We start from the raw sequence: 12,172 nt of genomic DNA, 5'->3' as shown, positions 1-12,172 counted from the left end.
AAGTAACAATCTATTTTAGCGTTTTACGCCACCCAACAGACACATTTTTCCGAGGTATAGTAATAGACTTGAATAGGTGATGTATAGCTTGCTGTTTTATCAAAAAACTCATCAAAAAAATATAGCGATAAATTATAACAGTAAAACGATAGTAAAGTTGTTTTGATAAATGCACGTATACATCTGCCTTTAGTATTGCTTGTTCCGATAATAAGCCTTTATTTACCCAGTTCGAAAACACGAAATAATATAGCAAATGATAAGCATAAATTACATATTTTACTATTTACATATTTTTACATTAATTACATTCATATTTACTTAAAAAACTTGGCTAAATTAAACCAATTTTTGCTGACAATTATATAAACGTCAGTATTAGTGTCTATATAAGTAACTATATAAGTGTATACCAGTGGATGATTTTGAAAGTTCGATAAAAATCAAAGCGCGAATGTTTGGTGACGCGATAAGTCGAACCCATGCCGTTTTTTATGCTTTCGCAGTGAACTAGGATCGGTATAAGATTTCTCGCAACCCAACACCGGGCATCTATAGGGTTTTTTTTCCATATGAGTTCGTTTATGCTTGAATCTATCACTAGAGTTTGCAAAACTTTTGTCACAGCCTTCAAACTGACACACGTAAGGCTTTTCTCCTAAATAAACATCTCACAAATATATATATATATATACATATATATACATATATATACATATATATACATATATTTACATATATATACATATATATACATATATTAATATATATATTAATATATATATATATATATATATATATATATATATATATATATATATATATATATATATATATATATATATATACACATATATACATATATATATATATACATATATATATATACATATATATACATATATATAAAGGGTCAAGGTAACAACATTAGTTTTTGCCATGTCTAATATCAACTGTCCAACAACATCTGTAAATATAATGAGGTATAATAACACCTATCCAACAACATCTGAAATTTCATTGAAGTCTAATAACATCTGTGAAAAAATTAAATTAATATTACAGATGGGTTCTATAGATGTAGTTGCATCTTTTAACTTATCAAAGTGTGATTACATCTGTGCTTCTACATCTGTAGATTTTAAGATGAAGTTATTTTTAAGATGAATTAACTAATGCATTATTTTAACCAGATGTAGAGACATTTAAGGTTTTTTCAGATGTAATTACATCTGGAATAAAATATTAACTAATAATGTATTATTTTAACCAGATGTTATTACATATAGAAATTTTTTCAGAAGTAACTACATCTGGAGAAAATTTTTCCAAATGTTATTGGATTTGGAGAAAAATTACCAGGTGTAGTTACATCTTTCTAAAGATATTGTTAGGAGTCGTTGAATTTTCAGATGATATTGGACAGATGTTATAAGAGCAAAAAAAAAATGCAGATGTTCTAGGACAAAAGTGTACAGATGATCTTGGACTACCCCACAGATGTTGTTGGATATATATATATATGTAGATATATATATATGTATATATATATATATATATATATATATATATATATATATATATATATATATATATATATATATATATATATATATATATATATATATATACATATATATATATATATACAAACACACACACACACGTAAGTCAAAATTCAGTGACGTAGCTAAGAACTTTAGACCTTGAAGCAAAAATCCATGAATGGCCTAACCAGGATTGAAAAAAAAACTGAGTTTTCGGGAACTAACTGTAACAAACCAAGGAAAATGGTTCAACTTGATGAATGTTCGACTTAAGCGCAATGATACATTATGTAAACTAGATGTCTAACTTTGATCTGAAAAGTGAAGCCGCTTTTGCCCTTTTTGCAGATAGCTGATTAAATTTGTAAACAAATATTACCTTTTTTTTTTTAAATGAAGTAAATATATTTTAAATATAAATACTATTTAGGTAAAAAAGTTAAGAGGAAATTAGAATACTTGTAAAATAATAATTTATGATTCCTAAATCTATGAGACATAGGTTAGGGACAAAAAAATGGTTCGACTTAACGAAGTTTGAGTTATCCAAGGTTCGATTTAACCATAGAATTTTAATAGTAATCAGTTAGACAATTTCAAGGGACCTAATGAAACAGTTTGAGTTAGCCGGTGTTCGACATACAGGGAATTAACTGTAACTAAAAATGATGGTGTTTAAAAAAAAAAACCTTATATTTTTTTTGGTCGAAATTCCATTTTGTTAAAAGAAGCTATATTTAGTTAAATTTTCATTTATATATAAGCAATATGTATTTGACTCGAGTAAATTATTTAGTCATGGCAAAATAACTTTCAGTGTTAACTGTCTTGAGTACAAACAGGGCTCATCCCCTGTTACAACATCGCATAGCCACCATTACGGTGGCTCCATAGATTATTTCTGAATAGAGAGAAATGTTTCTTTTAAGTCTTAACTCTATCATTTTGATTTCGATTGGTTAATTTGTGAGGTATTCAACGTGATGCTCTTTTTTATTTTTTAGTATTGCGAACAATACAACTGATTACAAAACAATTAATTGGTGTCAGGACTTCAATTGTTGTATCATGAGGGTTTTCTTCAATATCAATGTGCAATTGCTTGATATTCTCAGCTGTATTCACACTTGTTCAATGTTTTTAGCTTTTTTAATATCTCTCCTAATATAATTATGATTAGATGGGATGATATTTTGATCCCCATTCAAGCATTTAAACTAAATATTTTCACAACCTGATGTAGAGTTAAAGTTAGTTTTGTGAGTTACTCAGTATAAAATATAGAAGCCTGATAGTTATAAAAGCTCTTTCCTTGACCAAGAGCTGGTGAATTTAACAATCTTTTGGTTACTCATTATAATTCCAAAATCCAAAGATTTTGGATATTTTCCAGTTTAGGTATATTTTAAGTAACTTATTTTAAGAAGTATTTTTATGCTTTTAAATAATTACATTTGTTTTAATATTTACATTTTAATATTTACATGAAGATATTGTTAAATTTGTAAACATAACCCTTTGTTTTAATACCCTTTTTGAAATTTTTGTTCAATTTGGTTTAAACCAACATTTTTGTGAATGCTCTAAACCATGGTTTAAACCTTTAGTTCTGTAATATTGTCATCCTCTGTAAATCTTACTAAGTTAAAACAAAATACCAAAACTTCTTTGATCTCGCTTGTCTGTATATATCCCTTTAGTAGACACTCCTGCTTTTTCTTTTTCAACCAACAACATGAAACCTTAATATTTGTAAAAACTCAAAATATCAAAATAAAAAAAAATTCAAAGTATGATGCTTTCATTTATTCATTTAAATTAATTTAACATTTATCATTTATTAATTTTCATTTATTCATTTAAATAAATTTAACAAATTATAGATCATTTTCAAATAGCTAGTCAATCTCCTATGGTGATATTAAAACATTAAACATACTTAAGTATATGACTGAAGAAACATACAAAAATTATGTTTAGAATACAATAAAAATTACAACTAAAGATATTAGGACAATCTATAATTGAAATAGTTTAAAAGTTTCAAAATACACACAAATTGCAAAACTTAATTTAAAAAAAAAGTACTTATATAAATGTTCGAAGCAATTGTACCCTTTCTTTCTTTTCATTCTTGCTCCAATATGTTTAGATCATGAAGATGCTCTCAAAGAGTGTATACTCTTGATGGACAACTTCTTAGTGCTGCTTAGCATAAATTATATTTACAGCATAACTATTCCAGAAAAAATTTGTAAAAATGATGTTTTGTAGAGAACTTTATCTTCTATATTTTTATCAATGGTTTTATTTACCTTCCAAAATTCAAGGAGCAAACAATCTTCAATGAGATGTTGAGAAGAACTTTAATATTTAAAAAAAGTCAACAAAGTTGACAATTTAAAAAATATTTATATTTCCATTCCCAAGGTCAAGGTGGCCATTATAGTCAAAGTATTTACTAATTATTTAAAAAAACTTTTTATCATTTTTTTCTTATTTGTTATTGTCCCCCTATCCCAACCCTAAAACTCTGAAACATGAATTTTGACAAACAACACAAAGAAAAAAAGTGAGTATAATACTTACAAAGTTGTAATAAGCTAGAACTCTGTACCTTTTGCTTACAAAGCAAGCATTTTACCACTAACATAACCACATACCACACTATAAATATGATATTTGAAAATTGTCTTTTAAGTTTGTGACCAGAAATGCTTATTAGTTACCTTTTGGTTTCATCAGAATTATTTTGATTTAAACACTACCAGATTAAAACTACTACCAGATACTAATACCTACCAGATAATAACTAATAACTACTAATAACTACCAGATACTAATACCAGAAACTAATACCAGATTTAAACTACTACCAGATTGATTTAAACTACTACCAGATACTCTAGAGTTATTTAAAAAAAATATATATATATATATATATATATATATATATATATATATATATATATATATATTAATCAGAATGTTTGCATTATCATGTATTTTATTTGTAAAGTTTTTAATTTTGCTTCTCAATTTTAGCAGATGAAGCATTAATCACTTCTGTAAAACATTTTTTTTTAAGATTTTCATCTACTTAATATATAATGGAATTTTTTCTTTGTTATTTTTTTTTTAATTAATTTTAATGATTAACATAAACTTGCTTCAACTTAATTATTTAAAACTTGATGAAATTTATCTATATATATATATATTATATATATATATATATATATATATATATATATATATATATATATATATATATATATATATATATATATATATATATATATATATTATATATATATATATAACTTAAATGATGATTAATTAATAAATCAATACTTTTTAATTATTTAATAGTTATCTCTATGTTTTAATTTTAATTTTTTTTTATTTTCTTCGCATTATACATTTACTGTTTAAAACTTGAAAATTGCTGACATTTTATTTTAATTTTTTATAAATTATTAAAATAAACTACTTTTTCTTAAATTAAGGATATTTTTATTAGCTTTAAATAAAAATTAAAGATTTTTGAATTATATTCAAAAACCTTTTTTAACACTTTGCCTGCTATTATGATTAGGTAGCTACGTCACTGTTCAAACTTATTAAATAAATTAAAACCACTTACCGGTATGAGATCGAATGTGAATTTTCATATTTTCGATTCTAGTGAAAGAAGCACCACATCCTTTAGCAGGGCAAGTATGAGGTTTCTCACCGGTATGAGTTCTTAAATGTATCACCATCTTATATTTAGCATCAAATGATTTACCTTCCCTAGAACAACCTTTCCATTGACAAGTGTATTGTTGCTTGTCATCAGCAAAGATATGAGATGCATTGACATGTCTAATTAACTCTGTATTGGTAATCAAGTGTGTTCCACAATTATTCCAACCACAACTTACAATTTGAGGTATAGATACCCCAATAATTTGTTCATCAGATACAATTTCTTGATTGGGAGAGTCTATATCTTGTCCTATGTAAGGTTTAGATTTAGATTCATCATACTGTATTAGAAGATTGCTATCTTCAGCTTTCTAAAAAACAGTTTTAAAAGCAGAACTATATATGAAAAGTTTGAAATTTATTTTAAAAGGGATCCCAAACCTCCGAGACATGTTGTGTTCATATTAAAGAGAATGATAAAAAAAAATGTTCGGACTAAATTTTTTGGATTAAAACAAAAGAATAAATGAATAGCAAGAAAAACTAACTTTTTTATTTTAGTTGAAGCTTACCTTCTCCGTCTTATTGTAGGCCTAAAAGTCAGCATAATACACGCCGCAATCTACAGACTTGATAATTTATTCAAGTGCGTTTTATTCTTAAGAGTTTTAGTACATTGACTTTTTTGTTTGTTTACATAATCGATCTCTTACATATTCATTTATACTTTTGTTTTAACAAAAAATTTAGCCCAAACATTTTTTTTTTATCATTCTCTTTAATATGAACACAACATGTCTCGGAGGTTTGGGATCCCTTTAAAGTTTTAAAAACACACACACATATTTTTTTGTTATTCACCTCCTCAAGGCCGAGAAGGCCACTACAGATGAGGAGGTTACTTATTAGTGGTTATAACCCTCTCTTAACTCTTTAACTCCGAAACACGAACCTTGACGAACAAGGCCGCTGCACGGAGAAACAAGTTGAGGGCGGTACTACCAGGGACGTGTGGGGATCGAACTCGGAACCTCTCGCTTATGAAGCGAGCGCTTTATATATATATACATAAATATATATATACATATATATATATATACATACATATATATATACATATATACATACATATATATATATATACATACATATATATATACACACATATATATATATATACATATATATATACATATATATATATATATACATATATATATACATATATATATATATATATACGCATATATATATATATATATATACATATATATATATTTATATATATATATATATACGCATATATATATACATATATATATAAATATGTTTATATATATATAAATATATATATATATATATATATATATATATATATATATATATAAAAGCGTATTCGGTTGAATGCTTTGTTTGTCCAGGATTAAAGTATTTTTTTTAAACAAACCGACCACGGCAGTTTGCTTCTTTTAACTTATAAGATTTCAATAACTCACAGCAAAAAGCTGAATGATGTTATATGTTAATGATGGAATAAGTTAAATAAAAGAATGACATTTCTTTTATTTAACTTATTCCATCATTAACATGTTTCTTTAATAAGTGTATTTACCGCATTTGATTGATGCCTGAAATTGTATCTTTTATATTACCAATGTTAATACGAATTACTAGAGATTTTAAACATAACGATTCCTCTGTTTAAAAAAATGTTTTTTAAAACTTAAAAAAAAGTATTAAATATGCTTCTAAAAATTTCTTTAAGAAAATCCAGTAAATTTACAATGCACTAGTCCACAAAATTTTGCATATCATTTCATTTTTTTACATGAAAAACTTGTTTAAAAAATTTTTTTTTTTTTACAAATAAGTATCAAGTAGTTTTCTTGCTTTCCTGTGCATTGATAAAAACAGTAAAGTTTAGCAAAGACATTTGAAAAACAAATTTAATAAATATCAGTGTTTCTAGAGAAATTTATAAAGTATTTCCTTCATATGCTGACTGAAAAAAATCTCGAAAAAATTGTTTATCAAAAAATATTTTTATTTTCGTTATATTCTTATCTACTTTTTTCCTCAACTTGTATCAATTTAAGTAGTGGAAAATAAAAAACACCTAAGAATAAAAAAAAAGAATAAAATATTTAGGTATTTTATTTTTATGACAACAATTTTCTTTTATTAAACTTTTTAAGCTTATTTTATTTAGATATTTCATCTTTGGTTCTTTTCTTCGAGTATCACTGTTTTATTCTCTAGTTTCTTAAAGCTTTGTTTTGCCGCAAATTCTTAAAACGCTTACTATATAAAAACGTGGTCAAGTCGACGTACAAGGCGTGCAACCGCATGCACTTCCTGGGAAGGCCAGTTAGATATATATATATATATATATATATATATATCTATATATATATATATATATATATAGAGAAACACATATATATATAAACACATATATATATAAACACATATATATATACATATATATATATATACACAGGCCTCCACGGGAGTAAATGAGTGTGAGAGCGGAGAAAAATTCTCCTAAGATGAACATGGTGAACCTTGCGAGCTGCTCCTTTACACAGCTTTTTACAGGAGCTTTCAGATTTTGCGTGAACTATCTGTTTATTCATTAAATAAATTGCTTATTAAATACAAAATTTCATTTCTTATTCGTGAAAAGAATATTATCAATTTATTTTTTCATAATAGAATTTAAAAAAAAAAAAGATTTTTAAGAAACCAATCAGTTAGTCTAATCTAATTAAAAACATTTGTATTTCAATTGGCGCTCTTTTTTTATCTTTCTTTATGCAATAACTTAATAAAAGATTGCACAATTATTATACAATTATTAGTAAGCTGGCCAACATCCTCCTTTTTATGTAGGAAAGGGCAGCTCCAAATCTAATTAAAATTTAGATTTTTACAGCAAAAATAGATGGATGTTGATCACCATACTATTAGTTTATTTTTTAAATGACTTTTTTTATCTTAGTTACAACAATAATGCTTTTCTTTTATTAACAATTTTGCAAACTTGACTATATTGTCATTAATGCTACCATTAATGCAAGAGTCCTGTGTAGTTAGCACAATTTTTTAAAATTTTTCTAATCAATATCTGAAAAAAAAGTGGTTTACATTTACGAAAAAATTGTACTTTTGCAAGAGCCATAAATTGCTCCTGTGAATCACTTTAGGGGAGTGTGGACAAGAGGGAGAGCTAAAGCATTTGCTTACTGCTGAGGCCTGTATATTTATATACACATATATATGTAAAATATATATATATATATATATATATATATATATATATATATATATATATATATATATATATATATATATGTATGTATTATATATATGAAGACCTCAGTGGAAAAACCGACGTTGTCACATTTAAAAAGTATTGAGAAAGTACTTATTGATCATTAATAAAAGTCTTTATTTAAAGCAAATGAAACTAAGCAATTTAAAAAAATTTATATTATAATTATTTTATTTAAAATTTATTCAAAACAAAACATTTTGTAATTTTTTATACAAAAATTTTTTTTTCTTTGCTTTAAATAAAGACATTTATTAATGATCAACAAATACTTTCTCAATACTTTTTAAATGTGACAACGCCGGTTTTTCCACTGAGGTCTTCATATATATATATATATATATATATTATATATATATATATATATTATATATATATATATATATATAATATATATATGTATATATATATATATTATACATATGTAATATATATATATATATATATATATATATATATATATATATATATATATATATATGTATATATATATATATATATTACATTTACATATATAATATATATATATATATATTATATATGTATTATATATATATATATATATATATATATATATATATATATATATATATATATATACTAAAAGTATATATATATATACTTTTTTTGTTATTCACCTCCTCAAAGCCGAGAAGGCCACTACAGATGAGGAGGCTATTTAATAGTGGTTATAACCCTCTCTCAACTCTATAACTCCGAAACACGAACAACGCCACTGTGCGGAGAAACAAGTTAAGCGCGGTACTACCAGGGACATGGCGAACTCGGACTCGAAACCTCTCGCTTATAAAGCGAGCGCTTTTATATATAACATATATATACATATTATATATATGTAATATATATATATATTATATATATGTAATATATATATTATATATATAATATGTATATATATGTAATATATATAAACATATTATAAATATGTAATATATATATATATATTATATATATTACATATATATATATATTATATATTTGTAATATGTATATATATTATATATATGTAATATATATATATATATATATACAATCCTTGGAATTAGGAAAAATGAGGTCAGCAATAATTTGCCAACCTCAATCTTTCAGTGGTCAGCATCATATCAGCAAAAAAAAAATTGATGCAAAGATCTTACCATTAAACAAAGAAACAAGATTGGCAGTTTTTTGCTGACCTCAAACACTTTAAGCTCGGCAATGCTGAATGCGGACCCTAATTTGGAGGGCTGTATATATATATATATATATATATATATATATATATATATATATATATATATATATATATATATATATATATATATACATATATATATATATACACATATATGCACACACACATATATATACATATATAAACATATATACATATATACATATATATATATATATATATATATATATATATATATATATATATATATATATATATATGTATGAATGTAATATATATGTATATATATATATATATATATATATATATATACATATATATATATATACACATATATGCACACACACATATATATACATATATAAACATATATACATATATACATATACATATATAAACATATATACATATATACATATATACATATATATATATATATATATATATATATATATATAATATATATATATATATATATATATATGTATGAATGTAATATATATGTATATATATATATATATATATATATATATATATATATATATATATATATATATATATATATATATATATATATATATAAATATATATATATATATATATATATATATATATGTAAAAATGTAGAGAAACCAACCCATTATAAAATTTTTGATTGTCATTTTTTGATTTTAAAATGGTCAGCTGAACTTTTTGTTTTTATCACCGTGGGTTGTCACTAACTCCTAGAGTTTCTCAAGTCTCATGGAATCTAATTTTTTTTCAAATAAAAAAGGAGATCTTAAACTATTATAATAAAAAATATTTATTATATTAATAAAATATAAATATTAAAAAATATAACTTCTCTTGAAGCATAATAAAAATTTCATCATGAATTTTAGATGAAAAATTCCTTATTTGGGCTCATATTCTCTATGAAAGTTTCTTTAGCAATACCTTTTGTGAGAACAATTTAAGTTCTAGTGGAGGAATATGACTGAAAATTGGTTCCTGGCCATTTTTGAAGGTGCTGAACCCAAAGATAAAAAGAAAATAACCTAATTCAAAATATTTGATAATCGCATTTTTATTTCTAAAATGTAAGTCAATCATCATTTTTCATTAACATAAAATGTTATCTCACAACATATACACCATTACTTTGAACCTTTTGAAGATATTCCTTAATATGAAAGAGAAATATTAATGTGGAAGTAGTAGAGAAATATTAATGTGTTTAGTAGAGACAACTTTTACTTCTCAAATTTACAAAGTGTAAGCGTTGAGAATTACAATAATGAAATTCTTGGCAGCCAATTCTTGGAATTCTATTTTAGCTATATTTAACCTTACTTTTAGTTAACTTCTGAAAGTGCACAATTAAATACAACACAACTTTTCAACTTTAAATTGTTTTATTAATATTTTAAAATAGATTAAGAGTTCTTCTCTCTTTTTCAGGCAATCTTTGTGAAATCAACTTGGATACAGTAAAATTTCTATGCAGTTAAGGCAAATTCATAGTACCAGATGAAAAGCTTTGTCCTCAATGAAGACATAAATTAGCATCAAGAGAAGAATCAAATGAGAACGAGTTGGAGATAAAATTAATTAAAGATAATATTGAAAAAGAAACTATGCTAAAATCAACAAGATCATTGCTCAGCAGTAATTTATATGAACTTGAAGTGTCTCATCTAAAAGTTCATTTATCAAAAACCACTAAAAAGCATTCACTTGGAAAGAGAAAGATAAAGCAAGTTGAAGAAGTAGTTATTAAGAAACTTACTAATGCTCTGGATGTCACTGAATCTGATTTGGCTGCACCAAATAACATTGAAGTTTTAAAAAAATTCAAACCAAAGCTGGCAATCTAGACTTTCTTGTAAAATGCACAAAAGAAAAAATTTAAAGTTTTTAACAAAAGGCAGTAACTTCAAATTTTGACATTGACCCCAAAATTTTGGTTGATCAGAAAAGCAGCAAAAGAGTTTTCAGTTTCAAAATGCAAAATTCTAAATGGAAAGCTTTTATGAGACCAAAAAGGTATCATAGCATACCTTGACATGGCTGAACGGCATTGAATCAAAACATAATATAAAACTTGTAAAGATTTTTTGCTGTGATGATGAGTATTAAAGGCAAATGCCAGGTAAAAAAGATTATGTTTGCATTGGAAAAAAGAAGCATGTCAAAAAAAATTTTGGTAACCTAAAGGAGCTCTATGCAGTATATAATATAAAGTACCCAGACCATAAAATTGGATTCTCCAAATTTTGTGGTCTTAGGCCTAAATGGTGCATCCTTGCTCGTCACAAAATACACATTCAGTTTGTCACACACTATGACAAGAAAATGAAATTAGAAACATCTTATTTTGCATAATTTCAGATGATTTAAATCATGATGTTGGATTTATAAATG

The 12,172-nt window shown here is 24.5% G+C and overlaps 1 protein-coding gene across 1 annotated transcript in view; it reads right to left on the bottom strand.

Moving 5' to 3' along the window:
- Positions 1 to 260: 260 nt before the first annotated feature.
- LOC101234776 (zinc finger protein GLI4) overlaps positions 261 to 12,172 on the bottom strand; it is a 22,745-nt gene continuing 10,833 nt past the window's right edge. Inside the window, exons 2-3 of the mRNA XM_065812523.1 lie at positions 5,194 to 5,608; positions 261 to 658 (exon numbers count right to left, since the gene is read on the bottom strand). Of these exons, the coding sequence (XP_065668595.1) occupies positions 444 to 658; positions 5,194 to 5,608 (630 nt within the window). The 3' untranslated portion in view covers positions 261 to 443. The remainder of the gene's footprint in view (positions 659 to 5,193; positions 5,609 to 12,172) is intronic.

This window comes from Hydra vulgaris, chromosome 12 (genome assembly GCF_038396675.1).
Source record: "Hydra vulgaris chromosome 12, alternate assembly HydraT2T_AEP".
In the NCBI taxonomy this organism is placed as follows: Eukaryota; Metazoa; Cnidaria; class Hydrozoa; order Anthoathecata; family Hydridae; genus Hydra; species Hydra vulgaris.
The sequence above is the reverse complement of the archived record's forward strand: the minus strand, read 5'-3'. Positions and strand labels throughout refer to the sequence as shown.